Consider the following 23,802-nt stretch of genomic DNA (forward strand, 5'->3'; position numbering starts at 1 on the left):
CACTCGACCCTGAACTCCATTCTTTCCTTAGCATTTCGAGATTGCTCAGTTGCCATCTGCTGCTTTCTGCTTAATTTCTGGGAGCTTTACTTTCATGTATATACCTATGGGGGGCGGGAGGGGGGGTGAGAAGCTTCATGAGCAAGATTGGCAAGCAGGTTAGAAGAGATAAGGGAAACGGTCATGGAGTGTGAGATAGAACACATGTTAGAGTTTGTGGTGTAAACATGCCGTTCTGATAAAGGCTGCTATTTTCTGTTAAATGACTTCATAAGTGATAACAGACATCCGTGTGGCGGGGGCAGTATAAGATGTAGGAAAATATGGAAATATGGAAAGTAGCATAAATATGGAGGATTAAGTTTGTTTTAATTTATCTTATGTGTCAGAGTACTTTGCCTCCGTATGTCTGTGCAGCACATGCCCACGGGAGCCAGGTCCATCCCCGAGAGTTTGGAGTTTTTATTAAATCGGAGAGATGGTTCAGTGGTTTAGAAGACCTGAGTTCTGTTCTCAGCACTCACATGCTGCTCACAATACCAGTAACTCCAGATCCAGGAGAGCTAGTGCCCTCTTGTGGCCTCCATGGGAACCTGAACACTCATGGTGTAACACCACCACCACCACCCCCAGACACGCAAACATTCACATAAGTAAAATAAATCTAAAATTGTTTAATAAAATGGGTATCTCTCAGTAGAGATTTTTTTGAAATGTCATGATATATATAGCATACCTTTTTGGGGACAAAACACAATGGGAAGATAGGCATAGTAGTTCATGCTTGTAATCTCATTAGGAAGGCTGAGGCAGGAGAATGTGAGTTTGAGAGTAGTCTGGGCTGGCAACATAGTGAGTTCAAACCTTGGCCAGGCTGCTTAGCAAGACCTCGTTTCAAAAAAGAAAAATAACTGAATGAGTCTACAGACACCACTAGCAGAAACTACACTGGAGGTGGTTTGTTATTAGGGTCGGGACAGTTCAGGTTGTGGTATAAAGGAGTTTGTAATGCATGAGTTGCCCACTAGATTAGGGGAGGGAGGTCCCAAGCAGCAAAGAAGGTTGGAGCTGGCATGCCAGGGATTCGAACATTCAGGATTTAGGATTGGCAAGTAGATGTGAGTTTACAGTAGCTGTGTTTGAAGTTTTCTTGCTAAGATGCTTTTATAGAATGTTGGTTTGTTTCTCAGAACAACAAGCAACAGGAGATCTTTGAATGCCACGGCCCTCGGGCAGTCAGTTGTCTTGCCACAGCTCAAGAAGGTGCCCGAAAACTGCTGGTTGTAGGATCTTATGACTGTACCATTAGTGTCCGTGATGCACGGAACGGACTGTTGCTCAGAACCTTGGAGGGCCACAGCAAAACCGTCCTTTGCATGAAGGTGAGTAAATAGATAGGTTTGAACAGCATTCCCACTACTGTCTGGTGTGTTGTTAGAATCTTTCAGAGAGCATAGTCAAGGGGATTACAGTTTTCTGTGCTTGGGTCACAAAGTGACCAACCATTTTTTTTTTTTTTAATCCATAAAATTGTTCATTGTTTATTGAGATAAATTACTCCTTAGTCCACATTTTCACGTTTCATAGTTCAGGAACACAGGTCAGTGATGAACTTCTATCAAGTACAATCCAAAGAATTCTGTACATTCTGAAGTCACTTCCCACTCTGGGAGATTTCCAGCTGCCTTCATCTCTTTGAGTGACCAACCATTTTTAATTACACTAGCAAGAAACAAATGTATTTAATGTAGTACGGGCACACTCTAATGCCCTTCTAGGACAGTTAATAGCCGGTCTGCTGAGGTCATGAGCCTGGTGATGTTCTGGCAAGTTCATCACCATGCCTGGTGGTAAGACATGCTTTTTTTCCAGTTAGAAAATTTGTCTGGGAAACATTATTTTATACAGTTTGTATACATCTCAAAATAGGAAGGAAATTTACTTTTGCTAGTGTGTGTTAAAATTACCTTGTGGGCTGGAGAGATGGCTTAGAGGTTAAGAGCACCGACTGCCCTTCCAGAGGTCCTGAGTTCAATTCCCAGCAACCACATGGTGGCTCACAACCATCCGTTATGAGATCTGGTGCCCTCTTCTCATGTGCAGACATACATGGAAGCAGAATGTTGTATACATAATAAATAAATAAAATCTTTTTTAAAAAATTATCTTGCACAGAAGCTGATTCGTTGACTTTTTCTTTAAGGTGGTGAACGACCTTGTGTTCAGTGGCTCCAGTGACCAGTCGGTCCATGCTCACAACATACATGTAAGTTGTGTTGATAAAGTAGAAGGAAGTTTTGCAGGCTGAGGAGCTCTCTTAATATTTAAATCTGGCCCATTATCTAGTAAAAAGGAATAATAATAACCCCATATGCATGTGTGTGCTCTTGAGTAATTTCAGACCACCTAGAAATCCTAACCTGGTTAATCATAGATAGACTTGAAATTTATGGAAGGTGTCATTTAAATGCCTCTTTTAAACTTGAGGGCCATGGCTCTCAGAGAGTGTTTAAAATAGAACAGATAAAAACAGCTGAAAGGCTTCTCTTAGATCGTAGATATAGCACAGAAGCTCAGTTCCTGCTCTGCAGAGGGAGTCCAGTCCATCCTGACTTGTTCCTTGGGACCAGTGAAATGATAAAAGTGAGAGTGTAGCTTGACTGTTATTTCTTATTTCATACATATATTTGTATATTGCATGTGCATATATAAAATAGATATCTAGGGTATAAATATATAATTTGTCTAATATGAACATAGCCTGAAGATAATTCTCTCTCTCTCTCTCTCTCTCTCTCTCTCTCTCTCTCTCTCTCTCTCTCTCTCTCTCTCTCTGTGTGTGTGTGTATGTGTGTATCTGAGTTTTGACTGTGACCTGACACATGGGGTGAGGTATAGAGTTTTTCACTTGTGATTGATGTCTGTGCTCTAAAGTTGTGAATTTTGGAGCATTTATGGCTTTTGGATCAGAGGTACTCACACTTCAGAAATAGAGGGGCTGGTGAATGGCTAAGCAGGTAAAGGTGCTTACCACAAAGCCCCATAAACTAAGTTTCATCCCCTGAACCCACATGGTAGTAGAGAACCGACTCTCCAAGTTGTCCTCTCACCTCCTCTCACCTTTGTGCCATGGCATGTGTGCTTGCAAAATATATAAAGTCAGCAAAAGTTAAAGTCAGAGGATATGTGTAGTGTTCTCTGTAGGTCACAGTACTGTGGGAGTGAGAACTTGAGCTGTTAGCATTAGAATGGCTGTATTTGTTTACAGGAGCCTCTGAATTTTCACTTAGAACTTTATAATTACAAAATGTAGCTGGAATCCTGAGGCCAGTCTAGTGACTGACTGTCCCTCTTTTCTGGTGCAGACGGGTGAGCTTGTACGCATCTATAAAGGTCACAATCATGCAGTGACTGTGGTGAACATCCTGGGGAAAGTGATGGTGACTGCTTGCCTGGACAAGTTTGTTCGCGTCTACGAATTGCAGGTAGGATTAGGCCTGTGTGTTCTGCATGATTGCTTTGAGGAGATTGTCTGGCTGGGGTAAGGTCAAACTTTCAAATCTACACTTTCAGAAGCCTTCTAAAATGATTAGGAAGCAACCAGACCATAATTGTGCTCAGAAACCACTCTGAGATACTTGCTCAGGCTCCCAGCTACCAAAACTAGCATGATTCTTACTGCCTTCCTTCTCCTGTGGGGGAAGACGGGGTGGATAGGGATTGAGACAGGGCTGTGTAGCCCAGACTGGCTTCACACTTCCAGTGTAGCTGAGGACGTCTCTGAATTCCTGGCTCTGCTGCCTTCACCTTCCAAATGCTGGGCTCAGTGTCACCATTGACATTGCTTTCTGGAGAGCATCCATGACCTCTTAAAACCTGTCCTGTTCTCCTCTGTTTGGCTTCAGGTTTGAGATTTTGATTGTAAAGACATTGGTGTCAAGTTGACTTAATCCTCTTTTTTTCCTCTGCCTAAGTCGCATGATCGACTGCAAGTTTATGGAGGACACAAAGACATGATCATGTGTATGACCATCCATAAAAGTGTGGTAGGTATTGCTTATTTTGTCAGATGTTTGTCTTTGAATGTGTTTACTTAAAACTCCACATGCTGACAGTAACGTTTCTACTTTTACTACTGCAAAGTGACTTCTAACCAACTTGATTGTGATGTGCCCCATTACCGAGTGCCTCACTTCTTAAAAGTCCAGCAACATTGTTGAGCATTCTGTTTCTTCTTCTTCTTTTTTTAAATTTATTTATTATGTACACATTGTTCCCTGCCTGCACACCAGAAGAGGGCACCAGATCTCATTATAAATGGCTGTGAGCCACCATGTGGGTGCTGGGAATTGAACTCAGGGCCTCTGGAAGAGCAGCCAGTGCTCTTAACCTCTGCACCATCGCTCCAGCCCCCGAGCATTCTGTTTCTATGAATAAGTAAAATAAGTGCAGTAAATCTATTACCACTGTTTATAGAAGATGCGAGTAAATACTTTATAAAAAGTGTTGCTTTTGCAGAAATGCTTTGAACAAGACACTGGGAATTAAGTCAGAACATTTGGCTAATGTGGCATTGTTTAAGCCAACTTACCGAACCTGCTTAACTAACTAACTTCTTTCCTTTCTTAGTTTTTTAGACAGAATCTTGTAGGGAGACACCATAACCACGTCTCCTAAGGACTGGCTACAGGTGTGTCTCAGGGTGCCCTTAGGAGGCGTGGATACGTTGTCTCCCTACAGAATCTCACTGTGTAGTCTTGGCTGTCCTGGAACTTACTATGTAGACCAGGCTGGCTCTGAACTCAGTGAGATCAGCCTGCCTCTGCCTCCCTAGTGTTAGATTAAAGGTGCCACCATTCCTGGCTCCCTGCTTAACTTAGAGGGTTTTATTTTTAATTGTGAGGTTGAACTGGGATGGGCGTTTTCAAGATCTTGAGTAGTAAGACTCTTTTTTGCAGTGAATACAGATTCCCATTTAGCTAGCAGCGCTGTCCCAGTAAAGAGTAAGTGGGAACCTTGGAGCCCTGTCATCCTTGCTGTGAGTCACACAGCTCAAGGGTGACCCTCTAAGGAGCTCTGAACACAAGGCCAAGAAATTACTGTTACCACTTTGGTGTCTAAACCCAGGTTTTACATGAGGCTTATCTGTTTCTTTATATTTCCATGAAGGGTGTTTTTATATTAGTTTCTTTGTGTATATTTAGTCTAATAGCCTAAACCTCTTTCTCCAGATTTACACTGGTTGCTATGATGGAAGCATCCAGGCTGTGCGGCTGAATCTGATGCAGAATTACCGCTGTTGGGTAAGCATTACAATCCTTGTCACCAGACTTGAGAGTTACTTGGTGGTCCTGGGCTGTTTTATAGATTTTGGTGATTATAGTTCCATGATGTGTTTATGGCCTTGTACTGTATGGCAGAGAAGCTTCATTTGGAAGAATACACAGAATGCTTTTTTTTTTATTTTTATTTTTTATTTATTTTATTTATATTTTATTTATTATTATATTTATTTTTTATTTATTTAAAAATCTCTCATGTTAGATATGGGATATGTAAATGGTGTCTTCTTTGTCTCCTAGGTGTTGGTTTTGTTTTGTCATGTTTGTAAGTACTGAGGGTCAAACCTCATATGTGATAGGCAAGTCCTTTGCCACTAAAATCTGTTCCCCCTTAGGTGGTTTCTGTTTTGTTATAAGTCAGTATATGAAGTAAATAGTGGTACTTATTTTTGTAGCCTCTCCTCTCTTCAGTCCCCTTCTTGGGTGTTACAAATATTTATTCTAGTTGGTTGTACTCTTTGGGGGTCTTTACTCTTTATTCTTTGCTCCTTTGGAGGGGCCTACCACCCAGCTCCCAAATAAATAACACAGGGAGACTTGTTAATTATAATTGCCCGGCCTTACCTAGGCTTGTTTCTTGCCAGCTTTTCTTAAAGCCTCTGGGCTTTTACCTTTCTCTATTTCTGTATATCTTTTCTTTACTTCTTATTCCATGTCTGGCTAGGTAGCTGGCCCCTTCTTTTCTTGCTCCTTCATCTCTGTTTTTTCTATTTATTCTCTCTGTATGCCAGCTGCGCCCATCCTTTCTCCTGACTTGATATTGACCATTCAGCTCTTTATTGATCAGTCAGGTGTTTTAGACAGGCACAGTAACACAGCTTCACAGAGTTAAACAAATGCAGCATAAAAGAACACAACACATCTCTGCATCATTAAAGCAAATGTTCCACAACATAAACAAATGTAACACATCTTAAAATAATATTCTACAACAATTTATGGCTTGACTTATTACCTTGGTGGTTTCTGATGAATAGAAAAACTTAGAATTTTAAATTTATAGCCTTAACTTAGCCCACTGCTCTAAGTGTGTGTGGGGGGGTTATGGAAGCTAGTAATTAGCCCACAAAACTTAAGCACCATCCCGGTAGGCCTTGTTTCTAGTTGGTTCTAGGACTGGGAGTATGACCAGTGAGAAGTTAGTGGCACTAGGGTTCTCTTTCCCCCAAACCCTGACCTTCTTAATGTAATGTTGGATATTTTTTCAAATTTTATTCTAGGTTTGTCTGTAGCCTGATTATTTTTCAGCTCTGGCATATATCACTGTCTTTGCTTATTAGTCTTCTCAGGGGAAGTAATCAAAATAGAAGAGTAGATAACACAAAGTAGTATAACACAAAGGAAGTTGAAACAATCTGACTGGGGGAAAAAAACCTCAGATTTTCATTGCTATTTAGTAATGAACACCCTAGATGGAGAGGCATTCAAGGTCCCACCCTTCTCCAAGGATCTAACGGAGTAACTGATTGCTAGGAGAAGAGGCGCTTTCTTTGGTGTAGCCACTGGTGAGGTGGCTCTACCTCATGGTAGATTATCCCTACAAATAACCTCTGGCCGGTGCTTCTGTAAGTGACCTCAGTGAAGCTCATTGGGTCAGTTTTGAGAAGGAGGGAGGCTGAGAATCAGTAGGATTGGAGGACACAAGAGAGGGTGATGATAGGATGATCCAGATACATTGTGTACATGTGTGAGAATAGCATAATAAACCCACTCTGCATAATTATACACGCTAACTAAAACTTAAATGAACATCCTGGAATTGGCAGCCATAACGTTCATTACAAGGCTGCAGGTTTGGAAGCAAGAGCAAAGTCTGTGCTTTATGTGTAATGCGTGAGATTGAGCCACATGTTTACGGAAATTACTTTTTGTCTTAAGAGGGTAAGTATAAGACTGTGGTTGAAGTGATAGGTGTTTGAGTTTTAAAAGTCAGACTTCCCCGGCAGGTAGCTGTTTGCTTTGAGACAGGTCTCACGGAGCCCATACTAGTTGGTTTCCCACCCACTATGTAGCCAAACTGGTCTTGAGCTCCTGATTGTCCCTCTTCTGCCTCCCAAGTGCTGGGATTGTAGGTGTGTGCCACTAATCACAGCTTCTATCGTTTTGTCGTTTAGTTTCATGGTTCTTAGAGTTGTTGAATACATCCTTTTCCGTGTTATGGGAAAGCTGCTTGCCTTTGGAGGGGGAAAATGGATTACAAGTTTACAAAGTGAGTTCCAGGACAGCCAGAGCTGTTAAACAGAGAAACCAGAAGAGAAGAATTACAAGATGTAACATTTTTATTTTATGATGCAAGATAAAGGACTTGCTCTAGTTGGGCATTGTGGGACATCATTTAATCTCTGCACAGGCAGCCAGAGTCTGAGAGTGCAAGACCAGCCTGGTCTACCTGGCAAGTTTAGGCCAGCCAGAGCTACATAGTGGGAGGGGAGGAAGGTGTGTGTGTGTACACACACACATGTTTGTTTACTGTGCTTCTCTTCATGTACCCCCTCATGCTTTCTTACAGTGGCATGGCTGCACTCTGATATTTGGCGTTGTGGATCACCTAAAACAACATCTGCTGACTGACCATACTAATCCGAACTTTCAGACACTGAAGTGTCGCTGGAAGAATTGTGATGCTTTTTTCACAGCTAGGAAAGGATCCAAGCAGGTATTTCTGTGGGATTGAATCAACCTGGACTCAACAGAAACCTTAGACCAGTGGTTCCCAACCTTCCTCATGCTGTGACCCTTTAATACAGTTCCCCATGTTGTGGAGACCCCAGTCATAAAGTTATTTTTGTTGTTATTCATAGCTATAATTTTGCTACTGTTACAAATCATAATGTAAGTATCTGATATGTGACCCTGTGAAAGAATTGTTCAACCCCCAAAGGGGTCTCGACCCACGGATTGAGAACCATTGACTTAGCTCAAAGACCAGCAACCCCTGTTTGCTCTGTAAGGTGTTCAGGATTGCAATAAATAAGGAGGGACTATGAATTTTTCTTTTTATTACTCAGGAATTTGGGGATTAATTAAACAAGATTTAAACAAAACAATTGAGCTGTTTTTAGTAAAGAGCTGAAGCAGGGTCTTTATGTGTGCTCTTGTGCTGAAGTGAGATATCCATCGTCTCTAAGTGGATAGTTTCCTGTTGGTTAACAGGAAGCTGGCGCCTTCCGCCCCTAATGGATACACAATCCAGTTCCATGTTCCTCAGCTTTAACTTTCTATTGCCCTGCTACCCGTTTGTTTCTAACAGGCCTCTCTTTTTTCCGTAGGACGTTGCAGGACATGTTGAACGACATGCTGAAGATGACAGTAAAATGGATTCGTGAAAGTTTTTTTGCCTCCCATGTTGGGAAGTCATTCATAAACTATTTTCACATTGACCCCTCACACGGGCCACTCTGTCCTTCTCCAGAGAAGTTGGGAAGGAGAAAGTGGTTCACAGCCAGACATACCGCTAGCAAAGTCTGGGCAGTCTGTGGGATGATAGGTTACATGCAATTCAAGTCTGCACTGGAGCCTGTAAGGGTGACATTTAAGAACAGTCTAAGGAACCGTACTCTTCTGGGAGAAATGACAAACAGTGATTTATGCCACTAGACTATTGGTGTTTATTAAAGATTCAGATTTTAATTGGTTACCCAGTTTGACCCTAATCATACACACATTTTATTGATTCGGTTTGTGATTTATGCTTTATGTTCTTATGATGGCTTATGATAAATTTTTCAGATCAGTTTTAATTCCTCCTTTTGAAATAACTGGGTATTTAAATTTGAAGCAAATTGTTTTCTTTTTTAAGTAATTATGTACAGTGTTTCACTATTAAGTGCTCTGTAGATGGACAAAGCTGGCTGTAGGTGCTAAAGGGAACATGGTAGAATCCTGAGAAACAGCCCGGCTGCTCTGCTTGCTGTATTTTACACTTCAGACAAGTTCCAGGACAGGAAGTCCCTAAAGACAGCATTTCCCAGTCAGCCACTCCAGAGTGCTCAGTGTGGCGTCTCCTTCACTGCTGCACTCATAGGCAGCTTGAACGGAAGGGCTGCCTTTATTCCCTTTCCAGCTTCTGGCTCTCTGGAGTCTCATGGAGCCTTGATGCCTTCTGGGTTGCTCCATTGCCAGCTCCCATCTCTTACTATCTTGCTGTGTGTGACTGTGTGGCACAGGAGGCTCACAGGGTACTTTGAGTCCACCTGCAGCACCCTAGATAGGGGAGCAGGAAAATGTATCTGGATTCAGTTGAGAGGGCGTCGAGCAGAGCCAGTGTCTGCCTTCACATTCGTGCCAGCTAAGGATGTGGAGTGGACTGTGGTGAAGGGAAAGGCAGCCACTGGGAGTACCTATGTCACATGCCTTAACAGGATTGCTTTGTGCTTGGATTTTCTCAAGACTTGTATGTAAAACTAAACAAGTGTTCCTTTCTAATCTTTTGTTTCTGGATTCTCAAAACTCAGGTTCTTGAGAGGGAGAGGACCCTCATGCCACATACTGTAGCTTTAGGATGTTTCTTGCACTAGGATGGCTGCCTCTGTTTTCGTACCTGGCTGGATCACACCTCCCCATAGGCTCTAGGGCAGGGCAACTTGGCCAGGGATTGATGGATGGGCTGCAAGCTGGTCTGTGGATCCTCTGAAACTGTATGGAAGACTTAAGTATTCTCCCCCCCATCCCCCTCAGGAATGGTTCCAGTAGTACTTGCTGGATCCAGAAAATGTTAAGAACAAATCTAGGGGCTAATACTAGCTCCTGAGTGGCCCACAAGTGAGTGGCTATTCACATGTGGCCTGTTGTGTGGGAAAACTTGTTGACCACATAGCTTAGATGTAAAGAGAACCATTGTGTGATGCTGAGATCTTACTGACAAAGCATATTTTGTGCTGTTCCTGTATAAGATTAAAGTCCTTTCCACCTCTCACCTCCACTTCCTGTAGGGGTGACCAGAGGAGCCACACTTCTGAGAATCTGGAAAGTGATTTTTTAAGGGAAGTTCGCTTGGGTGTATTGCTAAACTTGCATCATTCTCTGAGCTACAGCATCTCCAAGTTTCCACGTTGGCAGGGCAGTGTGCTAAGGAAGCTGGTTCCCTGTAGGAAGGGATGAGAGCAGCAGTGAGGAAGAATGCAAGGTGTTGACCAGTTGTGAGGACGCTTGAGGGTTTGAGGGCAGTCAGTCCAGCAGGACTAGCAGGAACTGTGATCTGAGTTTCCCTTGGTAGCATTGTGTCTGCCCCATGGGGGTTGGGGGGCGGACCTGCACTGGTGAAAGCAGTGTGATGAATTGTTTTCCGCATCAGGTCACTGTTCTCCAGGTTGAGCCGTCTAGTGTTGCGCTGAGAATGAAGAACCCTGAATTTCTTGGCTCTTCAATAGTGGCTGCCCGTAGGAGACAGAACTATGGAATCTTGTTAAGTTGTTCACTGTGTCTGTCATTCATGATCAGCCTCCAGTTCGCCTCAGAAGGGGCAGCTCGGGTCTGTGCTGACTTTTGTTTGGTAATTTGATGAAGAAAGGAAAGTGACTAATGACCTGTCAAAATCCAAGCTATTTCTTATAAGTACTTGCAGGTCTGTTTTTTAATGGTTTTAAATTCTTTATGCCTAGTCCAGCAGCTCAAAGCAAAGAAAATCTTTTAAAAGATCCTTTTGTGTTTACAGTGACAGTTTTAATAAAATACCACACTTTCAGTTTCTTGTCTTGAAGTTTTCACTTGTTCAAAACACATTTTGGTATACTTTGCTTAACTGTAAACAATGCAAATTAAAAAAAAAAAAAGAGCAAAAAATGTCCTCCTGATATTACCTAAGTTTGAGAAGTCGTGATTTATTTAGCATTACACTTTTTGCTTTTGTGAAGAAAATGTTTTATTCAGGAGAGTTAGCAGTTGAAAATTTAAATTTATGAACTACATAGAATCCAAGCCAATACTTTTATGATTTAAGTGATTGTTGCCAGCAAAGGTTTTGGGGGTTTTTTTTGTTGTTTTTTTTTGTTTTGTTTTGTTTTGTTTTATGGTAGACTTATCTATGGGACAATTTCAGTGCATGGCATGTGGCTGAGTTGCTGGGTGAAGGTGTACACTTACAAGAATGGCACAGTAATATTTTATGGAAGATAGTTAATTGGTAAGGAAATTGAAGTATATTGTGAAGTAAAGTTTGAACAACACCTACTTGTGGTTTGGTTAAATAGCTGCAATTTGCATTTGCTTACTTAGCAAGTTTGTTCTTGTTGCTTCAAGGAGAGTTCTAGAATTACTATAAGGCTGTACTTGCCACACTTTCAAGGTGGTTTCATCCCTGTGCTGTCATTGAGAACCTTAGGTTTGAGGGAGGTGGCCCTATTGGTGGGAAAGAGGAAGCTGTGGTGGGCTTGCGGTGGGTCACACTCTTCATATGCAGATGTGTGTGAAACGCCCACCGCTTACCACATAACAACCTTGTCTTCACTTCCAAGCCTAAGGACATGACCCAGAAGCAACCCAGTGCTGGCAGAGGGTGGAGAAGGAAAGACTGAGGGGGTGGGGGTGGGAGGTGGATGCCCAGAGCTGCCCAGCACCTTGGTTTCTTATTGAATTTCAATATTAAATATGGATTAGAAAAAATGTCAGGTGACATTTGACTGCAAAGATATTTCTAAACAGCCTTCTTACATTTTGGTATAAAAGCTGTGAACTTCATAACTTTGTAAGCGAGATATAAAGCAAATACAAGAAGAAAATAAAGTACTTTTACTAAGTGTTCATTTTGTTATTTTGTGTTTTCATAATTAGCCTTTCCATTTTGACATAAAGAACAAGGCAGTGGGCAGGAAACATGGTGGCTGGTATAGATGACACCAACCCTTGCAAGGTCCAGATTAAACTCAGGGTCATTCAGGCCAGTGAGCAGAGGAGCTAAAATGAAGAAAAAAAAGAAACCACCTCTCCTGCATTGCCCTGTAGTAACTTGACGTAAAATGTGTTCATTTCATTATTTCATACATAAAATGTACTTTGATCACCCCCACCCCCAGTTCATCTTCTATTGCCCATTGTGTTCCACACCAGCAATCTTGGGAAAGGTCGGAGTGGTCCCTGAGCTCACACACTAGCAGTGGTAGGACTGGAGGAATGGCTCAGGTTAAGAGCACTGGCTACTCATCCAGAGGACCTGAGTTCAGTTCCCAGCACCTATGTGGCTCTCTCTGAAGAGATCAGCTGCCCCTTTTGGCAGCCATAACAGTAACACGTGCTTGCCATGACCTTGTCCTAGTCACTAGAAGTCAGATGCCTGCCTCGTGGCAAGGAACCAATCAGAAGTTAGCTGGTGGCGCTATGGGCCATAACAACCAATTGGCCAATCAACACAGGGCAAGCCCTCCAGGCCTGGAGGCAACACCAATCCTGAGCCTGAGCGTACCCCTAGACACTCCCCTTACACTGCCCTACAAGATCTCTATGCATCCGGTTCGAGCCATATGCCATGGCGGGGTGGGTGAAAGATCCTAGCTAACATGGGGTTAGCTCATTAAACAATAAAGCCTCATGCTGTTTGCAGCAAGCTTTCAAATCTGCCTGGTGATTGGGGTGACTGTGGTCCTGGGCTGAGACCCCGGAGGCCTGAGTTTTCCAGGGGTCTAACATTGTCGACTGGCTAGCCAGCAAGCCTGTAGAGTTCCTTCCTCTGTCTTTGCTCTCCAGTTCTGGAGTTACAGGTGTGAGCTGCCAGGCTTGGTTTTTAGACATCCACACTGGGGGTCCTCATGCTTTTGTAGCCCTGTACCTACTGAAAATTCTCCCTAACCCCAAACTAAGTCTTTCTGGAAGTGATATATGAAAGTACGGCTGGAAGACAGTTGTGCTGTGGCTGAGAAATGTTAATAAAACAGTGGAACCAGCCATACATGTGCCTTTATTCAGATTGCTATTTTTCAGAATGCAGCCAATTTTTTTTTTTTAAATCATATCCCAAAGTATCATCCCTGTTTACCCCAGAGTAAGCTCATCCTGAAACTGGCAGAACTGAGTGCAGACTTGGTGCCTGGGCTCCTGTATGAGTGAGTACCCACTGGCAGGTACTGGACAGCCTAGTACAAGCTAAGTGGGAGTTCTGAATCAGCAGACCTCCCAGTGAGGCTGCACCAGCTTGGGCAGACACTAGCCTTCAGGTGGCAAAGAGTTCTCCAAAGCATCAGGCTAGGCACCAAGGTTTGGGGCAATGTGGAGAAGGAACAAGACCAGAAGCCCCATAGGCTTGGTGGAGGTGGAGCTACTGGGTTCTTTGTGGTCGATGGCTCTAGCTGGGTTGGGTTGGGTTGGAATCCTGGTTGATTTTGCATGAGGCTTGTCTTCTTTAGGCATACATGGTAAGCTGCAGCCACTGAAAGAGGAAGCCCCAGGTCAGTACAAAAGCAAGCAAAGAGGCCCGTCAGCCCTAGGCTCTCCTACATTGCTAAGGGGACGGGAAGGTTCTTAAAAAAAAGAAGCCTGTTCCTTTTCCTGGGTCTTCTAGGAAAGTGCTTCCTGGCAGTGCAACTTGGGGAATGAGGGAGCAAAGCTCCTGGGGTACACACCCCCAGGAACCACAATCTTCATTAGGTTTCAAGTTCCTGTCCTGGGAGTGATGAATGCACTGGGGCCAGTCTGCCTGTGGACTCCATCTTGGGTTCCATGGTACTAGGAATGTTCTATTTGTTATGCTTACCTCGAGAACATTCAGTTTGATGATACCATCTCCATCCTTGTCGAATGCGTTAAAAGCTCCTGTGTGAAGAGCATAGGCCAAAAACCAGTCACTACCTCCACCACTACCTTTGCACTCTTTCTTTTAATCTTCCCCCACCCCCACCCCTGCTCTTTAGGGATTTGGCTTCGTCAGCTTGTGTTTGCTTTCTAAAGAATGAATTCATTATTGTGTGTGCATGTGGGGACATATGACAAAACACTTGTAGAGTGTGGAGGGCAACTCTGAGATTGTTGGTTCTTTCCTTCCACCTCATAGGTTTCAGCCATTGAACTCAGGTCACCAGCATGCGTTTGAGTTCATCTTGCCTGCCTCTGTTGTGATACTGAACCAAGGTCTATCCATGGAGCCTTGAATTCATAATCCTCTTACCTCTACTACCTTCTGGACCACAAGTGAGCATTACTTGAGTGCTCAGATCTGTAATTTAAGAAGCCCCTGTGCTGAGTGCTGTCCTTCCACACAAATCCCTGCAGAACCTAAACAGCCTCACTCCCCTTGTCATCCTTCTCTTAGCCTCTTGACTGATAGGAGTAATGACTGATATGCAGCCTCTAGAGGAGATTCGGCAGTTGTCAGGTTACTTACTGCCATAGCTGGACCATGAAGAAAGGGGTTGAGAGAGCTGAAAGTAGCCGCTCGCTCACTGTGGTGATTTGGATGGAAATGGCCCCCACAGGCCCAAAGGGAGTGACACTATTAGGAGGTGTGGCCGTGTTAGAAAAAGGGTATCACTGGGGGTGGGCTTTAAGATTTCAGATGTTCAAGCCAGGTCCAGTGTTATTCTCTCTTCCTGCTGCCTACTGATCCTGATATAGAACTCCCACCTACCTCTCTAGCACCATGTCTGCCTGCATGCCACCATGCTCTCTGCCATGATGATGATAGACTAAGCCTTTGAACTGTGGGTCCCAATTAAATGTTTCCTTAAAATAGTTGTCATGGTCATGGTGTCTCTTCACAGCAATAGAAACCCTAAGTAAGACACTTACTGAACATTCCTTCCAGCCTGACGAAGCAGCAAATGAAACTGTCAAAGTCGATGTTCATGTGTTTGTCTGCATAGCGCATAGTGATGATGTCATAGAGTTGGCTGTTGAGGTGGAAGCCTTGGAAGGGCAGGGAGAGGAAAGGGGAGTGAAGTTTTCAGGCTTGCAGTCTCCCTTCCCTGCTTCTTGGCCATGCCGGCCTGGGAAAGGAGACGCCTCCCACCTCCTTTCTCTAACAGTGGTCTAGTCTCCCAGCCCCTCCTGCTCTCCCCAGCTCTCAGGTCCCCCCAGCACCTGCATCATTGACTGCATTCCGCATCTCATAGCTATTGATGGTGCCAGAATGATCTGTGTCATAGTGTTTGAAGATTTTCTGGAAATAGAAAATTCAAAGATAGCAGTTAGACACTTAATCCCAAATTAACCCTGTCTATCACTCACTCATTAGACTCTCATCCTACCTGCCAGGCCTTGATCTTTTTCCAGAGGTGATGGAACTCTTGCAGATTCAGCCGTCCAGAGCCATCTGTCTGGAGGATGGATGTCAGGGCCACAGGCACATAGTAAGATCCCCCGGAACTGGGAGGGGTATCTAGGGTACTATGCAGGGAAGGTGGAGCAACCAGCATCCTCTACCGAGGCTCCTGATCCCAGGTTCTATCCTTCCCCTCCACTCTTTTTTTTTTTTTTTCAAGACAGGGTTTCTCTCCATAGCTTTGGAGCCTGTCCTGGAGCTCACTCTATAGACCGGGCTAGCTTCAAACTCACAGAGATCCGCCTGCCTCTGCCTCCTGAGTGCTGGGATTAAAGGCCCCTTCCACTCTCAACCAATCAGAATTCCGGCTATCTCTACAGCCCACAGAGCCTGTCCCCAAAGACCATAGTTTGGGCAGCATCCCAAGCAGGATTTCAAGCCTGCAGTAAGACAGGAGATGATGACCAGCCAAAACAGTATCCTTCCAAAGCAACCCCTGCCAGGATCCCCTTAAGCCTTTCCCTGGCCATGGACACCCCTAATTGTTCCCCTGGCAATATGGGCAGATGTAAGAGGACTGGGGACAGTGCCAGGAAGGATACATCCATGAGAGCTATCATGCTTCGGCAAGACTCCAACGTGAACCCCTGTGTCTTCAGGTCCTTGTCTGGGGGGATGGAGAAGGGTGAGGAGCTGCTTTCAGACAGCTGTGGCCCCTGCCCATCCCCCGCATCTGGCATGAGTCGCTCACGTTTGTTCACCACCGTGTTAAGGACGTTCTTGAGTTCATCTGCACAGATCTCCATGTCCTGAGGGAGAGGAGAACTGTGAAGGACAGAGCAACAAGTGGACAAGTCCCAGCTGTCCACGTTTGTCAGATCCCCTTTCTCCTGCCATGGGTAGCTGGGGCTTTTCTGAGCAAGGCAAGCCAGTTTCTGCACCCTCAGCTGTCCAACATAACCAGAAGGCTGTGAGCCACCCAGTGGTTGTGTTAGTCCCGAACCCAAAGGCACGGGTTTCTGTGATGTGACACACATCCTCTGGTTCTCCCAAACCAAAATGACTTCTGCTAGACCATGAGTCTCTCGAGTTGGGCTAGCAGGGAAACACGTACATCGCCTGCAATCTGCCTGAAGATGTTCCGGAACTGTTGCTGTTCCTCAGTCTCCTGGTCCGTGTGGCCAGGCTGTGCCTGTGGGGACACAAAGGAGACTGGTTCATGGGGACCCAAGCCTCAATCCCAAACTGCCCCACAAAGCGACAGTAGCTGGTACAGGCCCGTGTTCTCAGTCTACCCCCTGAGCCTGAGGGGGCATCCTCAATGTTCAGCCCCCCTCCACTCTCTGCCTGTCTAGCCCCGGCGCCTCAGGTCACAGGACACAGGTGCCATGCCAACAAGCAGACAGGGTCTTCGATCCTCTCCCCACTCTCCTTCAGATAGAACTTTCTCTACTGCTTTGAGCCTGGCTATTCCAACCAGGTCCTCTAGCCACCTCTGTCTTCGTAGCCAAGTCCTTAAAGGACCCCTCCCCAGCCCACTGTGTGGGTACTCCTGGGTAGAGTTCAAGGCCCCGCAGTTCTGAAGGCCTCCATGGCTGCTGCCAGACAGCATCCCCCCGCCACCCCCCCCCCTTTCGGCTACCATACTTCTTTCTCCCTTTGTCAACAACTCTGAACTGAAGCTAGGTCAGCCTCACTCTCTCCAGCAGGCTTGTCTCAGCCATTGTCTCCCCGAGTTCTGTTGTCCTGCCCAGAGAAGCTCCAGTAGGCTGTCCTATCATTTCCACCCCAGGACTAGTTTGGGGTGGCAGCCGACCCTGAGACATTTACCCAAGATGTACCTAAAGTTCAAAGGAACTTGCTGCGAGGAAAGGTCAGTGGGATGATTCCAAACCCCTCGATGTTTAAGAGACCCTCCCTGGGAGTCGCCATAACTCCCACGGACCCCTAGAGCATAGCAGAGACCCGCTGCGAGCTACATTCCCCATCCGTGCGCATGCTCAGAAACCTGTGGGGTTTTCCCTTGCTTATCGGGCCCTGCTTTGTCTTTGCCCTCCTCTGCCTCCTGGTCCACACCCAGCTCCTTGTTGCTGTTTGCTCTGTCTGAAACGAAGATGATGGGCTGGGAGAGGGGAGGGGTGGGAAACGGGGAGGGCAGGAAGGAAGCAAGGATTACTGGCTGATAGGCACAAAAGGCAGCCTCCCTCCCGGAGCAGCTTTGTCCAGTGAGGAGGAAATAAATGGTCACACTCAGGAGCTCTCAGTTCAAGTTCTATCTCTGCCTTGACAAGCCGTGTGACTGGGGGAGAGAGAGATCCTGTCCTCAGTGTGTGTGTGTGTGTACTCCTGTGTGTGTGTACTCCTGTGTGTGTGTACTCCTGTGTGTGTGTACGCGATGCCTGCTTGAACCTCAGTTCTTTCTCACTTTTTATTCGTATTTTTAAAGATTATTAATGTGTTGTATAAAGTTAAGGGGTCCAATATTCTATCACACCAACCACATTTCTTGTGATAGTACAAAGCAGTGCATATAAAAATTCTAAGAATCCTGAAAGCATGTGAAGTACATTAGTGATTTTTCAAATGTTTTTGTGCATTTTTCAAATGGAAAAACATTGAGTTCCCCCTAGAAACTCAGTGTAAAGCCCATTAAAAATGAAGCATTTCAGGCCCATCAAGGTGGCACACAACTGTAATCCCAGCAGAGGGAATAACCACAAGTTCCAGGCCATCCTAGCAGAGAGCAGGGGCTCCAGCCCCTTGGTACCCAGGGACCTCTCACAATCTGTTGTTTGGTAGCTTGTCAGCACCGGACCAGCCCTCCCGTGTAAGAAACAGCTTCACTGACCATTTACTCACCCTTTACTGGAGCTGCTAAATCCGCCTTTTCCTTCTGATAGGGCTTTTGTGGGGACCAGATGAGTTAGTGACTGTAAAACTGTACTGTGTAAACGCTGACAGTACTACAGCAACAGGAGGGTTAAAGTTCTGCTCATGCAAGTGCAAAGGCTATGGAAGGGGCAGAGAGTGGCCGCCAGGTCATGCCTGTGTTGTTGTAGTGGATGGCAGCAGGGTTTGGAGGCAAAGTGCAGAGAATGACAATGGAGAAAGCAGTCTGATGACAAGGGAGGTCCCACTGTCCTCCTATAATGTCACCTAGGGGAATACATGAAAAACAACTCTGCCAGCTTTGGCTCCAGGAGGCTCCTTAGACCCCAGCTTGCTCTTATAAACAACAACAGCTCTTGCCCAAGCAAATGAAGCTTGTGGGGATCTCTGAACAAGCAGAAGTGATAGTCTTTGGGGACCAGTGGGCAGGGTACAGCCAAGGGGCATCTCTACCAGCCATCTAGAGATGCACATGCAGGTCTCGATAACACAGACCTTGGACTGCAAGGGGCACCAGGGAGGGAAGGACTCTCTGGTCTTAGAGCAGACATACATGTACTGGATCCAGGGTCCCCACCTACTAGATGTGTGCCCTTGGGCATATTACTTCACTTCTCTGAATGTGAACCCTACTTTTAAAAAGCACAAATAGTACTTCCCTTGTAGATGCTATTATGGGGCGGTGTTAGCGGTTGCTTCAAGCACTGCACACAGTATATGTTCCCTCTGGTCAGGACCAGTACCCATGCTAGAACCTCTGTGATAGATTCTCCAGGGCCACCATAAGCACCTGCACCAAACCTTGGCTGATGGCTGTGGTGTTTCAGAGCACAGACCCTGGGGGGCCACCTGGCTCCATTGCTGGCTATGTCTCTTTCTGGCTGTGTGGCCTCAGGCAGAATCATTTGTCTATATCTTTTCTCACTCTAAAAACAGGACTGATAATGGAATCACTGTCTTAGGATTCCTATGATATTGAGGTGACAAGCATGACAAGCACCCGAAAGAGTACCCAGCCCAGCAGAGGCTCCAAGAAGAGAAGGAAGAAGCATATCTTACATGCTACACATGTACACAAATGTGCACACGTGTTGCACATGTGTACATACACATGCATGCATATACACACACACACATGCACAGTGCCTTGCCCACTCACCCTGTTATTCCTACCTTGTTTTTTTTCTTTTTCTGCATAGAAAGGGAAACAGTAAATGGGGAATAGGTGAAAATCAGGTTTCTGGAATAGCCAGTGCTTGAGGCTCTGGGGTCCAGATACTGTGATCAATTGGAGCTTAAAAGGGTATGAAGGCCAATGAGATGGCTCAGTTGGTAAAGGCACTTGCCACCAAGCTTGACCACCCAAGTGTGACTGCTGGGAACCACATGGTAAAAGAAGAGAACGACTGCCACAAGTTGTCCTCTGACCGCCACGTGTACGTGCATGCACATACACATACACAGATAAATAAAAAAATACAATTTTTAAAGGTCATCGAAGGCAAAGGGAGAAGAACATTCTCCCTCCACATCAAGAGACTGACAGCTTGATGTGTGGTGGTGGTGCACACCTTTAATCCCAGCACTCAGGAGACAGAGGCAGGTGGATCTTTGAATTTGAAGCCATCCTGGTCTGCACACAAAGAAAGTTCCAGGACAGCCAGGACAACACACAGAGAAACTTTGTCTTGAAACTCCCCCAGCTGCTATGCTTGGTTTGGACTATCTACTGCTGGGTCAGGAAAGAACCTTCCCAGTCTTTAAAAATAAAATTGGTTACCAAAATATGGCTCACTCAAACCTGTGTGAAAATGAGTTTGCTTTAAGAGATCTTGTTTTACTATTTAGGCAAACATTTTTTTAAATTCCTTTATTTTATTTTTTACCTCATGTGCATTGCCTGCATGTACGTCTGTGTGAGGGTGTCAGATCTTGGAATTACAGACAGTTGTGAGCTGCCATGTGGGTGCTGAGATTGAACCCAGGTCCTTTGGAAGAGCAGTTGGTGCTCTTAACCACTGAGCCATCTTTCCAGCCCCTTTAGGCAAACATTTAACAGGGAGATTTAGTATAGGTTTCCAGGATTTGGGCTTCCTTTGTAAACAAGAAGGTTTGGCAACTGCACTGGACCTGCTATTTCCTGTGGCAACAGTCAGCTGTGCCCTGTTTTCCCTCCAATACTGAAGCCAAGTGTCATTTGAAAGCTGTTGGCAAAGATAGCTCTGTAGGGACACTAGAATCCCTACATTGACTTTCTGTACTCATGTGGCATGCCAGCTCCTATAAACCACCCTCCTCCCCTTTCTAAGAAGTGGTAGAGTTGAATCGAGGGCCTTGTGGATGGCATGCCCTAGTCCATGAAGTCTTGAGTGTCCTAATATATACTCTACACTGATCCAGCATCCATAGGATAAGAAAGTAAGACACAGCTAACACTCAAATGAGATGTGCAGTGGCTAGGAAGGTGCCTGGCTCCCACACTACCACAGAGTCAGCATTATGATCATGGCAGTCACTGCATGAAAGGCAGTCAGTGGGGCTTTTGTACTGGCTCAAGTCACTCTCACTGAGAACAGCCCAAAGCTCCATAGCAGACCCAAGAATCCTCAATACACACACACACACACACACACACACACACACACCACACACATACCACACACATATACACCACACACATACATATACACACCATATACATACATATACACACCACACAAACATCACACTACACTCACACATCCACACCACACACACATATACATACAACACACACACATACATACCAAACACACATACACACTACACACATACATATACACACATCCACACTACACTCACACATCCACACCACACACACATAGACACACAACACACATATACACACTATACACACACATCACACACACATATACAACACCACATACACATCACACACATATAAACACACAACACACATACACACACCATTCTGTATTTCTATAGGCCAGAAGGTAGGTGAATCTGAATTTGAGATCTTAGCCTCCCTGTCTGCCACTTCCTGCCTCTGGAAATGCAAGGAAGCCATTTAACCCTACAGAGCCACCACCTTCTCTTGTGAAAAGCTGAGATGACCACCTCATCCATGTCCCAGAATGTTGGAAAAAATGATGCAAACCACACATGCGAAGAGTGCTTGGAAATACCATGTGGTGTCCATGCTGCACCGGGCATTCCACATGTGGGAGCTTATTGATTTAACCCCCCTAAGCATGGCCAGACATTATTATTATCCCCATTTTGTGGAGTAGAAAACTGAGTCAGAGGGGTTCGGTAACTTGTGCAGGTCATCAAGGTGGAAGGTGAATGATCCAGGTTCCTACGCTGGGGTCCTGAGCCCAGTACACTTTCTTTTCTCTTTGTGAGAAACCGGATGTAATCCAACCTCATGATCCAGTGTTAGCCACCCTTGTCATTGTGTCCTAAGTCCAGCTGCCTTCCTCTAATTAGTAAAATGCTTTCCCCTCTTCCACACTCCCTGGCTTCTGACTGACCAAATAGTTCTACAATGGAAGAATTATTTTCCTTCTGCCCTGCACACCAGACTGCCCTTACCCATACCCACTCTTTCCACCACTACCTGCCCCGTCTCATCTCTAAGAGCCTAGTCACTTACCACTGGCCGATCCACAGAGATTGTGTTTTCAGCTTCCCTGTGAAAAACACAAACACAGAGTGTCTCGGTACCTCCACCCCAGACCAAGCAGGAAGCACTCGGGTGTCTTGGTCCCCCTGGACGCCTCCCCCGACCCCATCCCACCCCCTGCCCCGACCAAGCAGGAAGCACTCCAAGAATAATTTGTTCAGGTCACATGGCTTCTTGATGGTCAAGGTGACACTAAATCTAAAAAAACCCTGGACTACACTTTCAGCCAGGAGCCAGCCCCATGCAAGCCCCATTCCCAGAAAAGCACGCTTGCATGGCTGGCTGCGTTGTCTCACAGAGCATGGCTCAGTTTCCTCCTGCCTGCACCTCTTCCAGGGACAGAACTCAGAGAGTCAGAGGCTACCAGTGCATCTGTGACCAGAGGTGGAGATGTAGCCTTGCTGGCTTCCCTTGCATTTCAGCCACCCTCAGTGTCTCATATACCTACTCTGTGCATTATTTTTGCTGCTTATCGTTTCTATAAATCTAAACTGTCACAATGTTTCCTTGTCCATCGTCCTTAGAGTGTTAAGCTCCATGAAGGTAGCAGGCTTCTTCTGTTTAATTCACTTCACTAAACCGGGTGCCTGGAAGAGTACATGGGCAGAATGGGTGCTCAAGAAATACCTGCAGGACGAATGAGGTGAATACATTTTTGTGGGCTATTCTGGTGCCACAGGGCTATATAACTTCAACTTCTTAGGATGCTGGGACCAGAGTATCAAAGGTTTGAGGCCAATCTGAGTGAGTTCAAGGCCAGCCTGGGACACTTAGTTAAACCCTCTCTCAAAAAAGTAAGATAAAAGCCATGACACAGTGCTTGCCTGGCTTGCACAAGGCCCTGGTTTAATTGCCAGTGCTTCAGAAAGTGAGTCAGTGAAGGAAACAGAGCAATGGCTCAGGAGTGGAGAATGGCAAAGGCCAGTGGGTATGTCCCAAGAGCCCTGCAGGAAACTGAGAACTGCCTGTGGGCTATAGGGTGGGCCAGATGAGTGACCTCTTAGGGACAGGCTGAGAAAGTCTGGTACTTACTCAGAGAGATTCCTCTTTTCAGAGAAGACCCGGAGGATGAATTCCCCCTCCTGATGGGGCTCGTAGGTGGAAGGTACAATGACGTACTCACTGGGGGGCAAGCGGAAGCGCTGGGAAACTTCCCGCATATTGATATAGGTTTTGCTTCTGGCCTTGGAGGCGTTGTACAAGAAGAAGTCCTTCTGCAGGTGTTGCTTATTCCCGTGCATCTGAGGACAAGAACCCAAACACCTGAGCCCCTTGTGAGGGTTGCCTGGACCTACTCATAATCCCCTCCAAGGGCTCCTTCCTAACTCTTTGGTCATTCATTTCAGTCTCCACCCACCTACTTTGAATCCCTAAGGCCTCCAATTGCTCAACATCATGGACATTCTGGATCTCACTTCCCCTTCTTGTGATTCAGAAATGAAGGTCAGGTCTATACTTTCCCTAGACAGGACCACTCACCAGAACGGATGATCCTCAACTCCAAATCCCATGGGTTGGCAAGTGCCCCAAAGATGGGGAAGGCCCTTGACTGGATTCTGAGGGAGGTGATCCCTCTGTCCTAGAAAGCAGCCACCTTCAGAATGTGTTTCTGTGAGTGTATACTTGCACGAATGTGAAGAGGTGAGTGTGTGGAGGTTTGTGTGTTTGATGGGCGGGGCATCCTGGTGGAAGGGAGAAAATGC

At 45.5% G+C, this 23,802-nt stretch overlaps 2 protein-coding genes across 7 annotated transcripts in view; one reads left to right on the forward strand and one right to left on the reverse strand.

Annotated features, from left to right (window-relative positions):
* The window catches only part of Znf106 (zinc finger protein 106), a 57,028-nt gene extending 44,948 nt beyond the window's left edge, over positions 1–12,080 (forward strand). For both annotated transcript variants that reach the window (XM_027422112.2, XM_027422113.1), the window contains 7 exons: positions 1,191–1,382; positions 2,204–2,266; positions 3,366–3,485; positions 3,975–4,046; positions 5,232–5,303; positions 7,852–7,998; positions 8,612–12,080. In XM_027422112.2, the coding sequence (XP_027277913.1) occupies positions 1,191–1,382; positions 2,204–2,266; positions 3,366–3,485; positions 3,975–4,046; positions 5,232–5,303; positions 7,852–7,998; positions 8,612–8,668 (723 nt within the window). In that variant the 3' untranslated portion in view covers positions 8,669–12,080. The remainder of the gene's footprint in view (positions 1–1,190; positions 1,383–2,203; positions 2,267–3,365; positions 3,486–3,974; positions 4,047–5,231; positions 5,304–7,851; positions 7,999–8,611) is intronic.
* A 1,591-nt stretch (positions 12,081–13,671) lies between these two features.
* The window catches only part of Capn3 (calpain 3), a 52,959-nt gene continuing 42,828 nt past the window's right edge, over positions 13,672–23,802 (reverse strand). For 3 of the 5 annotated variants that reach the window (XM_035446517.1, XM_027422114.2, XM_035446516.1), the window contains 10 exons: positions 23,132–23,340; positions 22,070–22,106; positions 16,640–16,717; positions 16,277–16,334; positions 16,128–16,192; positions 15,512–15,580; positions 15,345–15,423; positions 15,054–15,170; positions 14,023–14,081; positions 13,672–13,698 (listed from right to left, as the gene is read on the reverse strand). In XM_035446517.1, the coding sequence (XP_035302408.1) occupies positions 13,672–13,698; positions 14,023–14,081; positions 15,054–15,170; positions 15,345–15,423; positions 15,512–15,580; positions 16,128–16,192; positions 16,277–16,334; positions 16,640–16,717; positions 22,070–22,106; positions 23,132–23,340 (798 nt within the window). Of the gene's footprint in view, positions 13,699–14,022; positions 14,082–15,053; positions 15,171–15,344; positions 15,424–15,511; positions 15,581–16,127; positions 16,193–16,276; positions 16,335–16,639; positions 16,718–17,533; positions 17,648–19,587; positions 19,606–22,069; positions 22,107–23,131; positions 23,341–23,802 lie in introns of all 5 variants that reach the window. The other 2 variants (XM_027422116.2, XM_035446515.1) reach the window with 2 other exon arrangements.

The sequence above is a fragment of the Cricetulus griseus genome, chromosome 6 (genome assembly GCF_003668045.3).
Source record: "Cricetulus griseus strain 17A/GY chromosome 6, alternate assembly CriGri-PICRH-1.0, whole genome shotgun sequence".
Taxonomy (NCBI): domain Eukaryota; kingdom Metazoa; phylum Chordata; class Mammalia; order Rodentia; family Cricetidae; genus Cricetulus; species Cricetulus griseus.